Source organism: Ahaetulla prasina, chromosome 6, assembly GCF_028640845.1.
Source record: "Ahaetulla prasina isolate Xishuangbanna chromosome 6, ASM2864084v1, whole genome shotgun sequence".
Classification (NCBI taxonomy): Eukaryota; Metazoa; Chordata; class Lepidosauria; order Squamata; family Colubridae; genus Ahaetulla; species Ahaetulla prasina.
The window spans coordinates 78,487,928-78,504,624 of NC_080544.1; the positions used below are offsets into that span (position 1 = coordinate 78,487,928).

The window sequence follows — 16,697 nt, forward strand, 5'->3', positions numbered from 1 at the left end:
AAATAATTCTATTATTTGTTTATGAAATTTATTCCTCACATTTGTGCTTATATAAGCACTTATGACAACTTGTAACAGGCAAGACAAAATGCAAAATATAATTTGTTACTTTTAATTAGTTTAAAATGTATGTAGTGTTACTACTTATACTTTAAGTAGGTGGAAAGGCTAGAAGGACATATTCCAGCCAAAAGACCTTATTTTCAAGTTATCACTAAAGCAATTCAGAATTGTCATTGCCATCTTTCTGCTTCCCAATATAAATGACTCATTTCGACTTTTTCCTTTTGCATGGAACATGCTGTAGGTTTGTGCTGTCCAAGTGAAATGTACCGGGAAGATGTATGCCTGTAAGAAGCTGGACAAAAAAAGATTGAAGAAAAAAAAGGGTGAAAGTATGGCTCTTCTTGAAAAGGAGATACTTGAAAAAGTCAACAGTCGTTTCATTGTCACTCTGGCCTATGCTTTTCAAAGTAAAACCGCTTTATGTCTCGTCATGAGCCTCATGAATGGTGGGGACCTTAAATATCACATTTACAATGTGGGTGAAAGAGGCTTGGAAAAGGATAGAGTCATGTTCTACTCAGCTCAGATTATCTGTGGGATACTGCACCTCCACTCCATCAAAATTGTCTACAGGGACATGAAGCCAGAAAATGTCCTCCTGGATGATAATGGTCATTGCCGATTGTCTGATCTTGGTTTGGCAGTAGAAGTCCAGGACGGCAAAAAAATCACCAACAGGGTAAGTGAGTATTTACTGTGCAGGGTTGCGGATACAGTAGAGCAATTCTCTCTGTTTCTTATGTGTTAGATCCAGTGTTAATTCTTTCAGATTTGCTCCTAACTAAATCTTATTTGCTAACTTTATTCTATGTGACAGACTGATAAGAAGATTTGCCTAATTCAATATTTATACTGTATAGTGCAGCAGTTCAGGTACCATAGTGTCTTAAAAGAAATCTATATCTTGCCAAAAGTTTCCATTTTCTTTCAAGCAATTACATGTTTTCTGATTGCTGATTGAGAAAATAAAGAGATATATTATGCAGTAAACTGTGGGGAAATGAAATATTAATATAAAGTGTTACCTTTATTATCCAAATATAAAACATAATCTATACAAAGTTCTCTTGTATAGGCCTATTGCAAGTAATAGGAATTACATAAGAATATTAAAGTTTGTTTCAGTGAAAGAAAACAAAATAAACATTTTATTAAAACTGGGAAAGACAGACCACACTTGGCCAGATTGCTTTGCACAATATATAAATATAGGAGCAAGGGGTTGATAGGAATAGGACACTTGGAAACAGAATATTTGTCTTACTTCTTAGCTGTTGAACTTTTTATTTTAAAAAGCTTTAGAAAATTAAATTACATTTTTCTTTCAATCATGTTTAAAAGTGCAGAAGATAGCATTGACTTAGACATTAATACAGTAGCAAAGAATTTTGAAGAATGATTATTTTATTCACATTAGGCTCCATTTTTAGTTAAACAATTTTTAAAATCCTTTATTTATTTATCTATGCATTTATATGGCCACATCTCACACAAAGTGATTCTGGATGGTATACAACAATTCAATACAACAACAAATAGATATCATAAAAGGATAAAAAAAGAATATTATCATTTTAAAAAAAAACATACAAATCCCATGGAAAGAGCAAGAATGTCACAACAAGTCACAGTAGAGCCATTTAGTAATCTCTTCAGTTCCCAAAGATCTTCACGCCTGATGACTTAATCAAGACTTGAGGACTTCCTAAAAAAATAGCAAGGAAGTACCAAGCCTAATGTCATGGGAGACAATGTTCCACAAAGAGGCACCACATCAGAGAAGGCCTATGTCCTGGGACCCACCAGATGCAGTTCCCTAGCTGATAGAACCCATAATATGCTTCCCCTCCCAGATCTAATGGGACAGGCCTAAGCAATCAGGGACAGGCAGTCCCTCAGATAAGCTGGCGCTATTCCCTGAAGGATTTTAACAGTCAAAACAGTCAAAACCTTGAATTGGACCTGGAAGCAGACTGACAATCAATGCAACTAGTGAAGCAGAGGTGTAATATATGCTTTTCTAGCAGTGTACATAACTGCCTGCGCCACCACAATGGACCGGGGATTGGGAACTTCTGATTTAATGGAAGTCCCATGTAGAGTGCATCTACACTCTAATGTAACTAAGTAGTCCCAATTTTGAGGTGACTAGGGCATAAGTAACCGTGAACAGTCTCTCAATCCAGGAAGGGATACAGTTGGCGCATAGCTCAAAGCTATGCAAAAACCCTCCTAGCCATGACCACTACCTTCTCTTTGAGCAGGAGCCATGAACCTAGGTGGACTCCCAATTTGCCACTCCTTCCAGCACCAAAGATGGCAAAGTCCTGGAACTGGTAGGGCCCCTAACCCCAAAGCCATAATCTTGCTAGGATTTAGCTGAAGCCTGTTGTCCTCAACTAGAGGCACTGGCATAGGTTGTTCAAGGTTAATTCACCAGGGCCAGAAATGTATAGTTGGATATCATCAGCAATCCTGAAGAAATAGGCAAATTAACACATGTCATACAGCCCAATTGCCTGAGCTGATTTGTTAGAATATTATGAGTGATGCTATCAAAAGCCACCAAGGTCACATACACCAAGAGTGGATACGCAACCTCAATCCTTCCCATGCCTGAGATCAATACAAATGACCAATGCCATTTCTTTCCAATACCGAAGTCTGAATCCTAATTGTAAAGAATCCAGATAATCTGCTTTATCCAATTCCCTCTGAAACTGTTTGCACAACCACCTTCTCATTTACCTTGTCCCAAAAATGGAAATTAGATACTAGGCAAAAGTTGTCCAGTATAGTAAAATCCAGCAATGGCTTCTAAAGGAGGGGGCAAATCAAAGCCTCTTTAAGAGGTAAAGGAACAACCTCCTCAGTCAAAAAAAAATTAACCACTGCTAAAACCCACTCATATACCCTGGACCACTTTCAAAGTCAGGAGGGCATTAATCTAAAAAGCTGGTAGTTAAGTTCACAATTTAAAGCACTAAGGATTTCCTCAGGTCCAACAGGTTCAAACCATTCCCAATAACCAGGCAAGACTCCATCACAGACATTTCTTCTGGACATGCAGAAAGGCCAGCATCCAGCTGCCAGCGAACTGGAGCAATTTTACCCAGTAGGTGCTAAACAAATTGCTCCCCATGCCTCTGCACAACAGGGCTTGTCTCACCCAAAACAGGTGTGTGGGGGCCACACACTTTGAACATAATAGGGATGGAGAAGTTCTATCCTTAGTGCCACAAGGTAAGTTCTAATAGTGATTCTAACTCGTGTTGTTGTTGACTTGTCCTTGGTTGAGTGCCAGTGCTGTTCTAGATCATAAGTATCCAATCTTTTGGTTTGCCTGGGCTACATTGAGTGAACAGTAATTGTCTTGGACTATATCTAACATATATAATATAGTCAATGTATATAAACAATAAATTTATTTTAATTTTTTTATTACATCTTGTGGTGCCGCATTACTAGATGTCTTGGGCCAAATGTGGCTCATGGGCTGTGGGTTGAACACATCTGGTCTAGATGTCTCTTCTCTCATTTCATCTCCCTGAGCTTCTCCATAAACCACAGGGGAGTGACAGGATCCCTGACAGAGAGGTAATTGTATGAGCGCAATCCAATCCAAGCCATCTTCTCGGCCATCCCCTGTTGCAAGCAGGAACCAAGGCTTTGGATGGAACTTGCAGCAGACTAACAGGAATAGCCCCTAGTTCCCTCAGAAACCCATCTGAGTCCATCAGTTGTCAGGAGCAGACCAATCTAATGAGTCCAGTCTCCCACAGTGGATAGCAACTCTAGAAAATCCCATGGAAATCAGGGTGCAATCTCACCGTGACAAAGACAGACACCAAAAACTCCCTCATTTCAGATCATGCAGCCACTGCTCCAATAGGAACACCAGATGCAGAATATGACCACTATTCTATGTTGAGCTCTGGATAACCTGGGATTGGTCCATGGCCATCATGGTGGCCATAAACTCTAGAGCCACTTATGAGAAGATACTTCAATGTTTTTTATTTGCATAGAAATATATGGAATGAATATGCATATTCTTATATATCATATGTATGGAATTCTTATATAGTATGAAATGTTTATATAGCATGAATGTGTAAACTGTTGTATATCTGCTTAATTTTACAAATCTGGTTAATAAATATTTATATTTATTTTCAAATTATCTGGATTCTTTTTTGTGTGTATGTATAGGTTTTTTTAATTTTTACTTCTTGGAATCAGTTTTTTATGGTTTTGTGATTTGCTGTTTTGTTACTGCTGTGAATCACCTAGAGTTGTGTCTTAAAATGGGCAGGCCCATAAATCCTTTAATTAAATAAATAAGTCCATCGAGTTCTCTTGGATGACCTCCCCCAGCAAAATGCATTAAATAACATGGGACGAATGCAGCAGCCTACATAGTCTGAATCATGACCATGGTCTCCAATACTCCCAACTTTCCCCAATGGTCAAGAAAGTGCTATGAAGTGCCTATTATTAAAATGTCTAAATAATGTACTTTCTCGTATAACAATTAAGTTTTAGCAATTATTTAATTATATAATATATAAATAAATACATTATTTTTCATTGCATAGTCAGTCAGATGGATTTGGCATTTTGTCCACCTATCGAAACCTTATGAAGGATCTCGGTTAAGCAGATGCAGATATTTGATGGTGGAAAAGGTATCGTTCCACGTAAAGCTGCCCTATTAATATTTTATTATTTAATAATAATAAATTAATTATTGACTTAAACAATTATATTATGTGATTATCACTGGTAATATAACAGTTATCAGTTCATAATTACTGCAGAGAGTCCTAATAGTTATTCACAATTTCAAATAACTGCAGCAACAGATGGTATCCTGGAATTCTGTCCCTGGATTACATACAGTATGTACACTCCAACAGAGAAAAAAATTATCTGGATAAATGCCATTCATACCCAAAATAAATAATAGACAAGAAAAAAAATTATCTACCTCCATTCTACATTCTTTGCAAATTTCATGCTAGACCTTCTCACGTTAAATCACTCAGGGAAAACCATAGACTTCTTTCAAATCAATACGATGTACCATATTTCCAGGATCCAGTACAATTTACTGACCTTTTTGTAGTCAACTGAAATCATAATGAAGTCAGGATTAATTAACCACTATTAATTTCAATGAAAATGCTACATAAATGAAATATACATTTTAGTCTGTGATATTGGAAATTGTAGGTTTTTTTACTATAAGACCATTTTGTTATTTATGAACTTTCTAAATAAACCAGTACAGTTATTGCAAAGCGTTTTGCTTTTTAAGCTTCTCCATCCATCCACTTGCCTATAACAGCTCTTTTAAAATGTGGATTTGGTCATCACATATATCAGCTTATGTAATCAAAATATCTTGTTACTGAGTAGTTTTTTCTCCATTGACATAAAATGTAAGTATATACCAGGGGTGAAACGTAAAAATTGTTACTACCAGTTCTGTGGGCGTGGCTTGGTGGGGGGTAATGTGACTGGGTGGGCATGGCCAACTTTTTTACTTTTAAAAACATTTTTTCTTCCAAAGAGGTTGTAAATTTTTTCAGCTGAAGCGGTTGTAAAAAAATGCTTTTAAAAGCCTCTGATGTTCAGCCAACTCAGCTGGGATTGCCAGAGGAGCCTTTTAAAAGCATTTTTTACAACTTCTTCAGCCAAAGAGGTTGTAGAAAAAATGCTTTTAAAGAGTTCTGACGATCCCAGCTGAGTTGCCTGATCTCCAGAACCCTTTAAAAGCATTTTTTACAGCCTCCTCAGCCGAAGAGGTTGTAGAAAAAATGCTTTTAAAAGGTTCTGACGATCCCAGCTGAGCCGCGCGATCATCAGAGGTTGATCATCAGAGTAAAAAAGAACCCACTGATGATCGCGTGGCTCAGCTAGGCATGGGCAGGGGGCAGAGATTTTTGCTACCGGTTCACTGAACCACCCGCCGCCATTGCTACCGGATTAGGCGATCCGGTCCAAACTAGGAGCATTTCACACCTGATATATACGCTATAACATTGTAATATGTCTGCATTTCTCTGTTAAATATCTACTTAATCATGCTTACAATAAAAAAATATAATAGACTATATGCAGTTCAGCAGTTAATGTTTTAGACTGTGAGTAGAGAAATTGCAGTTCTGTTTCATTCTTAAGCACATAAACTCGCTTAGTGACTTTGCCCCGTCATTTTCTCCCACCTCAATCCATCTCACAAAACTTAAATGTGGAGAAAAGGAGTACTATGTGTACCCTGGAGGAGAGCAAGAGATAAAACTTACAGATAAAATAAAATGTTCCTTTGGAATTTAAGAATATGAGATAGTATATAGTAGCTAGAGATGAATGCCCTGAAAATAAGGTGATATTTTGAATCTGGAGGCCTACAACTTATATTATATAAAGTAAGAAAACTATCCTTTTTTGAAAAACACTTCTTTTTTCAGAAATAAACACTGAATTATAATCCATAAGCATGCATGTCACTTGACTAATTAAAATTTGTCTTTTCTGAATAACCCCTGGTATGAGGCAGAAAGAGAAAGTAGGTAGTTGACAAGTATGATGCTCTTCTCAAACTAATTATCTTATGCTGTAACGTGAAAACATTAACATCAGTCCTTCAGTCCACTGTCAGTTCATTATTTAGTCCCATTTGGAACATGTGGCCACCCTAATCACTATAGGTAAGATGGATGAATCCAACTGATTTCTAGTGGATGATGGGGATTTTCCCAGCAATCAAGGGAGCAATTCTGAAGCTAGCCTTGTTGAATTATAGAATAGAGAGACTTGGTGCTTCATAGGGTGGATCCTGAGTGCTAATCTATAGGGTTCCTTGGTTTGCTGAGGAGCTCCAGGAGAGGAAGTATCTAACAAGATATCTACAGTATCACTGGAAAAGACAAGGACCAATAACAGCCAGAAAGAGGAAAAAAGCCCAATTCTGGGTCTATACTGTAATGGTAAGAAATCTAAAGTGTCAATACATCTCCACATTTATTGCATCCTCAGGGTGCTAGTCAGCAGCATTATTTAGTGTGATCTGGGTCCTTCTGGGCTCTGAGATCCCAGAAGACATCCCTGCTAGTTTTTAGGAGCACGTTGGGAACAAAATTGCTCATATTTACTATATTGTGAAATATAAATGTCCAATGCTGCATGAACTGGATTGTAAATGGGTAGAATCTCATGAGATGACAGAGACAACATTTTGCAAAGTCCCCTGGGATTCTTTTGAACCAATGACACCCAAAGAAGTAAAGAGAGTCATCTGTGGAATGAATTTCTGTGTTGGATACCCCAGTACTCAGCCTTCTGACTAATCTTATTTAACATCTAACATTAAACCTTTGGGACAGGCCATTGGTTAGTTTAAGGCCTGGTGTCATCAATAGACTGGTAAATACATAGTTTTACATCATCAGCCTTCAGGCTGCATAAGTGATGTAGAAATCTTGACCCAGTGCTTAGAGAAGTTAGGGAGTATATGGAATGAAAATGACTGCAGGTGCATCCCAGGAAGGTAGAACTACCATTGGCACAGAAAACCTCTACTTATGAGATAGTATATAGCAAACCTATCTTAACAAGTTTGCATTTCCTGTAAAGAGCTGATGTGCAATTTGAATTGTCCTGACTTGTCCTGAATCCTGCTGGGGTAGGTGGAATCCATAGCCAGGAAAATCTTTGGTTGGCTTTGCAGCTCTGCCAGTAATAGCCATTCCTGGATCAGGATTCATTGATTCTATAAATGACTGCAAATTGCTATATGCGGGGCTACCTTTGAAGACAATTCAGAAGAGAAAACTGGCATATAAGCAGCTGCTGACCTGTCCAGTGCTAGCCAGTTCAGCAGAGTAACATCTATTTTGCAAGAGGTGTGATGATTGTTGATGGGATTTCAGGTTCAATTCCAATTGTTGTTAACTATAACTTGATTTAATCTTTATATTTTGGACTATCTTCTCCATGTAGACTATGTCTACCCTACTGGATATCTGAACATGCAGTGGAGGATATGGAAAATTGGAAAGGATGACAAAAAGGGAGAAAAGGAAGATACTCTAACTTTTAAATTTTCTTGGCATCCATGACAAAAATTATCACAAAAACAGCAAAAAATATTCTTAGGCCTACATGCATATGAACTTACTTTTTGAGCATCAGAAAGTCTGTTTTTTCAATCGCAATATGTTTTACACAAATTTTTATTTTCAAGAACATATCCTAGTGATAATTGGGTGGGAAAAATAATTGGGTAGGTTGGGAAGACTAGATCTGAGGTAGAAGTTTCACAATACATATGGTGAGTAATGTGATCCACAAACTACAGTGATCATAGATATAACAGTCTGGATTGAAGCTGATTGCTGGAATTGAGAAATAAATAACATAAATCTAGGCTGTTGAGTCAGTTGACAGACAAGATAAAAAAAAGCGGGCAATTTACAATATCACTTGACTGCTGAAAATAGTTCAACCTCCCCTGAGATACTTTAAAAACCAGATAATATCTGATTTTAAGGTTATACCTGCTGAATGGAGTATATAAGGACAAAAAGGAGGACATGTCCTCCTTTTAGAAAAGTTCTGCTTCCTGGGTCCCTGTAAGTAATATTACTTAATTGGTGGGATCCAAAGCAATCTGACCTCATTGGAACACATAGGCAGGCACAACAGGAGATAGGCAATCTGTCAATGGTTAGGCCCAATGCCATTTCCCTGATCACAGTGCAATATATTGATACAAATTCATTTTCATGTAGTCATATAACATTCAATGCACAATCATACACACAGATTGAGGTTTCTTATTGTGTCTTCTTCCTAACTCTATTCAACTCTAGTAATAACCATAATTAATAATAACAGATGGATAAACTTTGGCTTGGGAAGATTAGATTCTAAGGCAGAAAAGCGGAAGGAAAAAGAGGGTTGATAATGGGAATAGCTTTGTAGATATTGTTCTTAATAGACTTTCTTAAATAGTTATCTGATAGCACATTTGGTTTTCTCTAATTACCACCTTGCTTTTTAAAAAATCATAGTTCCTGTTCTATACCATTATTAGGGTATTTTTTTTCTCCTTCACATTTTTTTCAAAAAATGGAGATAGGATATTCCTATATTTTTTTCCAAAAGGGAAAAAGCTGAATTTTGCTAGTCTGATTGGTTGGTTGGTTGGTTAGTTGATTGATTGTTTGTTTGATTGATTGATTGATTATGTGCCATAGAGTAATTTTCAGTTCCTAGTGACCACATAAATAGATTTTTCTCCATTTTGATCTATCCCTAATCTGTCTCCAGAGAGCTGGGTCTTTGCATAATGTGTGTGAAGTAGGATAATTTGAGTCTGATCATTTGTATCTCAAGTGAGAACTCAGGGTTGATTTGTTCAATGAGCCATTGGTTATTTTCTTGGCTGTCCATGGTATTCTCGGGAGTCTTCCCCAACATCAATGTTCAATGGTGTCAGACTTTTCCTATCCTGTTTCTACTTTCACTTCTATAGAATGCTACAGGGAATGCAATAGCTTGCACAAGTCTGTGCAAGTTTGTCGGTAGATCGATCATGACATTTGAAAATCCTTTCTAAGGCCTTCATGTTGTTCTACCAAATGCTAATCTACGGCATATTTCTTGGCTGCTTATTCCTTTACTGTTGATAGTTGATTCTAACATTTTAGTCTGAGAAGTTTTAAACAAAATGTATCATTCATTATATCATGCAAACCTATAAAATTGGTTGAGTAAACCATGGTTAATTTCCCTCTCCCCCTTTCAATTATTTCTTATTCTTGGAGACTTCCTGGACAAAACCCTACAGTTTTCTTGGCAAAGTTTTCAGAAGTGGCCATTGCCTCCTTCCTAGGGCTGAGAAAGTGACTGACTAAGATCATGCAGGTGGCTTTGTGCCTAAGGCGGAACTAGAACTCATGATCTTTCCGTTTTTAGCCTGATACATCAAACTGGTTATCCCTAGCAATAAAGAGCTATGGGCAAATGCAGTTATGGTCTAAGATCATTTAGAGATGTCTGAAAAATGTAATTAAAATCTCTTAATCTCTGCCTATTATTACATTGAAATTACATTCCTCCTTTGAAAACATTTTTCTTTTAATTTTCTTTGGGATTTTAAATTTAATGTCAGTAAGCTTGACAGCTATAATAGAATAGAATTTATTGGCCAAGTGTGATTGGACACACAAGGAATTTGTCTTACAGCTACAGAATGACACAAAACATTATAACATTGGAAATACTGAAGGATAACTTTGAAAAATTGAATCAGTAGTTAATATCAACAATATCAATAGTGATGTTTTCTTCTATGAATAGACTGCCCAAAAGATGTCTCGGAAGTAAAGGCAAAAGAGGAAAAAGTTTTATTAGACAAGTGAAAGTGGGTCTACAAATGAAAGATTACACATGGGAAAAATGTTTTATTGGACATACAAAAGAAATTGGTTGATGCTTTAAAATCAAAAGTTACAAATAATAAACTCAAAATTATTTTTGCAGAAACATAGATACAGGCAGTCCTCAAGTTTCATTGGGAATTGGGAATGAAATTTCTGTTGCTAAGTGATGTGGTCATAACTCATGATCTCATGTGACCACATCACTTAATGACCTCAATCCCATTATTCCCTGATTTGAAGAAAGGAAGGCAGGGCCAAGATACATGCTGCAAGTACAATAAGAAAGAGAAGAAAATCTGCATAACAATCAAAGGTTATATAAGAGAATGGTCTTTTTTATTTATTATTATTATATTCTACTTTTGATTTAAGAACTGAAGATGGCATATGCAATACTGCTTCCTATTTTTCCTACAACAACCCTGTGAGATAGATTGGGCTGCAAAAGTGACTGACCCAAAATCACTCCCTATGGCTAAGAGTGAACAGAAATTTGGCTCTTCCCATTCCTGGACCAATACCATAATAGCATTAACACTACATTGGTTCTTTAAAGCTTTTTGTTATAAATTTGAATGGCAGGTAGGGTAAGCACATATATAAAAATAACTAAGAGAGATTGAGGCAGTACATGCATGCACTCACAACACACACATTGTATTTGTGTGTGTGTGTGTGTGTGTGTGTGTGTGTGTGTGTGTGTGTGTGTGTAGGCTAGAAAAAAAGAATTGGATTTCTCACTTTCCATGTGTAAGAATATATTTTGTAGAAACAAAATTTGCCTTCACACATCCTTTTTCTTATCTCATGTTGAGAAAGCCTACAAAAATAGTGAACTCACAAACACATCAGCAGAATTATACTTTGCTCAGTTTACAAGACATGCAGCAGTAAAGAAAGAATGCGAGATGTTTAAATCATAATTCTATTGATTTCTTTGTATATTATAGCAAAATTGATGTATGAGATAATAGGAAACATCATTCTTTCAGTGGCTAGTTGAATGTTGGGCCAATTATTACCGGTATATTGTCAATAAAAGGACAGGCAAGTTTTCATTTCTGCCTCTTTATTATACAATGCATGGCAGGATTAGTTGTAATCAAGGAGAAATAAATCTTTGAACCAAGTATACTGAATAGCTTCCTGTGGTCCAATGTTACATTCCTCCAAGGTCTGTTAAGGCCACTATGAACGAAAGATGGAACAGTTGGAAGGGAGAACAAAGCAGTCAGTGGCACCCTGTGAAGGAAAGGAGGCGTGAGCTGTATAAAATAGCTGATAGGGCTAAATTCATATTGTTTTGTCTTCCTGTTTAACAGTTCTTTTGCCATGACAAATAAAGGCTGAACGCACAGATTGTCATTTCTGTTTGGTTTATGAGACTGATTGTGTTTATTTTGTAAAGAGTTGTGGGAAAATGTGAGCCGATCTAAACCACATTTTCCTATTCTGTTGGAACCCCTAAGGACAGCTGCTTTGTGACCAACAACTCCACCCCAATTTTTGGAACTTAAATACTACAAGATTTTAGCCAGGACTTTAGGAGTTTGTTCTAGATGATGTTCAGGGCAAATAAACATTTCTCCCCTTTAAACTTATATTCTGATCTTATCCAGCATTATAAAATCATAGATATAAAATCATCCCATATACTATACATGATTACCATTATATGATGTATATGATGATATACATTTGATAGCGACTCCTTTGCTGCTAAATGCTTTATTTTTACAAGTCATGCAACAAAACAAATAAGAAATTGACTCAGTTTAGCAATACTAAATACTGTAAACCCAGTATACCAAAGATAATTTTTCAGAAATTTGAAGGAATCAGAACTCAAACTCCAAACGCAAAGGAGTCGCTACCAAATGTATATCATCATCTACATCATATAATGGTACATCATGTACAGTATATGGGATGATTTTATATCTATGATTTTATAATGCTGGATAAGATCAGAATATAAGTTTAAAGGGGAGAAATGTTTATTTGCCCTGAACATCATCTAGAACAGGTGTCTCCAACCTTGGCAACTGTAAGACTTGTGGACTTCAACTCCCAGAACTCTGGGAGTTGAAATCCACAAGTCTTAAAGTTGCTAAAGTTGGAGACCCCTGATCTAGAAAGCTTTAAAAGGGTTGATTGCACTTACTTTAGTATTGGAGATATAATATAGGATTTGGGGAATATGCATGCCTTGTCTGCATTTGTTCTGATGTTGCTCCATTTGAAATGTTAGGAATGTTACTGTAACTTCAGACTGATCACTGTAGGTATAAGATGCATATGTTCTTCTTGGCTATATATTTGGAATATATCGAATACTTGGAATATACCAAGACACCCAGGAGTTTTGGACTTTTTATACATAGGGGATGCTTAAAAATAATTATATAATACTGGGCAGTTAATTTATATCTAATCTGCAGCAGTGTTGTTTGTAAAATATTTAAATTCATCCCTTTTGATGAAAAACCAAAGAAAATAACATTTTATGACTTTTGTTTACTATTTATTTTCCATATATCCCAATCTTTAAGGTTTTATCATGTTATTAAAATAGTTAACTATTGTTTATTTTTTCTTAGCTTGGTACAGTATAAGAAATTCAGTGAATGGAAAAATAACATAGAGCAAGTGGCAGCACCTAACTGACATTGCTTGATCTGCCCAAAAGCTGAGCAAAGTCACACCTACTTAATATTTGGATGGGAAACCAACAGGAAATTTTCCAGTCTTTTATAGCTACAGTATATCAATGACTGAGAAAAGTAAAAGAAAGGCAAGAATATCCTGAAGAGAACTCTATAGCTGTGTCCCCAATAGTCACTATGAGTCAAGCTCAATTTGAGAAAATCTTTATATTTACATAAAATAAAATTAATAGGTAGAAATCAGGAGTGGGCAATGTGTAGTTCTAAAAGCATAGTCAACCTTTGCAGGGGGGAGCGGACTTTAAAGTCCCATGCAGTCACAATTACTGAACACCATAAAGGGCAATTGTAGTGCAATCCTAAACATAGCTTAAAGGTTAGATGGTGTTTTAAAAACATTTTCCTGTGACAGAAACTCTTACAAACAGAGAGGCGAGGAGATGACTAATGAATATTGCAACAGAAAGCAAACACTGGACCCTCAAAGATGTAGAGAATTGGCAGAGGTTTATTCTCCCCAAACTCTTGAGTATTCAGGGACGGGTTGAAAACCAAAACAGACACTTGGAGCCTCGACAGGCCAAATCAAGAACTCAAAGTAACGTTCCAATGGAATGCCTAACCAAGGGGATAAAGTGTTCTGGCTACAGTGGTTTGCGGCTTGCTTTCCTGCTCTCACTAATGGTCTCAATAAGCCTGCCAGGCTCAGTTGTGGGCTGTGTTGCCAGCTCTTACTTGTGTTGTCTCCGGCACCTTTCTTTCCTCCTGATGTCCCATCTTGAGAAACCAGCTTTATTTCCTGCATGATCAGTATGTTGCTTCAACCACTGGTATCTGCTGTCTTCTTCATCTTTCTTCTCCAACCTCCACCCCTTCTCCTTCATTAGAATTGTCCTAATGCTCAGCCAAACACTGAGACTACAAATACTCATTCCCTGTTACTATAGCTTATTGACAAGGAGGCCAAGCTTTTCCTTCACCGGAAAGAAAAAAAAATTCTAATCATGACCTAATACAGTAAAGATAACCTTGTTTTTCTAGAAAAGAAAAAAGTAAATAGACTAATCAACATACCTTTATTTAATTAGTTCAGTGTGATTATGGTTTGCAAGTGATAAGTTTAATTCCTTTCCACATAAGCATACATAGAAAAGCAAGCAAGTACTCTCCAAATATTTTGTAGTATTCCTATACTCCTTTGCAAATAGGTATGCTATCTGATAACTGAATTTTTAGAAGAATAGAAGGGCACTAAATTGTTTACTCCTAGAATGTCTTTCTGATGTTCCTCAGTTCACCAGCAAGTTCTTCTTGGGTCAATCAGAGTTGAATAATCCCATCGCAAAACTATAGCTTTTGATTCAAAATCTGATATGTACTTTCAAGTTCTGTTATTGTCTTTTTCAGTTTGTGAATCTTTGAGTTTACTCTTGCTATCTGAACTTATTCATCTCTATATCTTTGTGGTAATTGTACTCTAATTGCCTCAATGAAGGGCACAATCCTTAGTCTGCCCTTTTTTTCAGCATTCAGATCAAAATACATATTGAAATCATCCGTACAGGCTGTTGTTGGCCAATATGTCTTAAACAATTCACACAGACTAAAATCAAATCAGAAAATCAGCTGCATGCTATATATTGTTCCTGGAACAAGCTTGTTCCAGGAGCAATATATGCAGCTGAAATGCCATAGTTGTACCATAACATTGTGCAGATTTTTATCAGTATATCCACTTGCTGTTGATTCTATAACAATGCTTCAGCGAGTTGTTCTGTGTACGGTGGGGTTCACTGAGAATCTGATAGCATCTACACAATGCAAAGCAAGATTCAATGTCTCTCTGAATAAAGAATAGTGATGAGGGGTCTTTGATACTCTCTGAGTATGATTGTTTTCTTACACAAATTTCATTACCCAAACTAGGTAACATTATCACTGCTAGTGGGGTTTGCTCTCAGTTTATGTTCTGGATCCTTGCCCTGTCAATGTTGCTGGGAGTGGTCTTAGATGTTATTTGGTTGGGCTGTTTATTATTAGCTTGTTTTACAGTCCCTGACCAGGGTATTCTTTATTCTTGGTTGTTGGTCTGATGTTAATCTTGGAGTTAATCTATGCTCATCTAGGTGTTGATTGCTGGTAGGGAGGTGTTTTGGTCTTCCCCCCCCCCCCCCCGTTTTTGGCTGGTTGATTGTTTCTTTTGCATAGTATGTAGATAATGTTTATGTTTATGTGTCTATTGATGTCAGAATGTCAGGCTTCTAGAAATTCTATAGCATTTTTCGACTTGTCTTGGTTTGGTAACAAGTTTCACAGTTGAAACTATGGTTATCTCTGTCCGTATGTTGTGAAATTAAGGAGTTTTCATAATGACTTTTGACTGCTATTCGGTGTTCATGGCTATGTTCTACCAGTTGTTTGCCCTGTTTGTCCTCCATAATGGCTGTTGCAGCTATTACAATGTATGTTGTAGATCGGGGTCTCCAACCTTGATCCCTTTGAGACTTGTGGACCTCAACTCCCAGAGTTCCTCAGCCAGCTTTGCTGGAGACCCCTGTTGTAGATGACTCCTGATTTTTCTTCTGGACCTTTTGGGATGTTTTGGGGGGGCTTTAGTTGGCTTGCCTGCTACACTGATTCTATGTAGTTGCAATAGTCTGTTCATGATTTCTGAACAATGAGGCTTTCAAACCTGATGTCAGCCCTTGAGGTAGGCAAGGTCAGAAAACAAACACCACAAGAACTATTTGATGTCATGGGATAATAACAGAATCTTGAAAACCTGACAAGAGAATCAACACAGGATAATCCGGAGTTTCTTTTTCACTCTGTCCTCTCTTTCAGGGCTGGTTCTTGTTTATGTTATCACTCCTGTATTCCTTCTTCAAGGTTATTGATATACAGCTCTGCAGCAGATTAGAAGTAAAATGGTCCATTGTTGCATTTTATTTGGGGGTTGAGTATACACATTATATACATAAACATCCTTTATTCAAAAGGATGATACATTTAAACAGGGTTTAAAGCTTAACAGTTCCTTTACTATATTCTCCCCTAATAACTGCCCTTTCCATATTAAAAATAAGGTATTTGAGGAAGAACTATTCCTCTTTTTAGATGAGTATTGTGTATACTGGTAGGTATACCTCTTAATATGAAAGAAATGTGGAAAATAAGCCTTGCTGTTGTGATGACAGGATTAGGCAGTTTTTCCTGTAATGGAGTTAGCCCTTATGATTCTCTAAGCAATTTGACAGTTAGCTGAAGAATATTTATTACATTAGAAAGTTGCTAAATGCAAGAAGTATTTTGTAGCAAGATGCCTTCAGTTTTCATAATTTCGTTTCAGGTATTTTCATTTGTTTGTTCTGTATGTATTACACTTTTACACATTATTCAGATTGTCTTTTAACATATCAGCAACTCCCTGTGGTATAAATTAGGTTAACAATTATTCCTTTTAAGATTGTTATTGAGCTTCCATTGCTGATTACAGAAAATTTTCAAACAA

The 16,697-nt window shown here is 36.7% G+C and overlaps 1 protein-coding gene across 6 annotated transcripts in view; it reads left to right on the forward strand.

Moving 5' to 3' along the window:
* Positions 1-16,697, forward strand: part of GRK7 (G protein-coupled receptor kinase 7) — a 45,926-nt gene that overhangs the window by 14,773 nt on the left and 14,456 nt on the right. For all 6 annotated transcript variants that reach the window (XM_058188200.1, XM_058188202.1, XM_058188204.1 and 3 more), the window contains one exon: positions 308-745. In XM_058188200.1, coding sequence (XP_058044183.1) covers positions 308-745 — 438 coding nt within the window. The remainder of the gene's footprint in view (positions 1-307; positions 746-16,697) is intronic.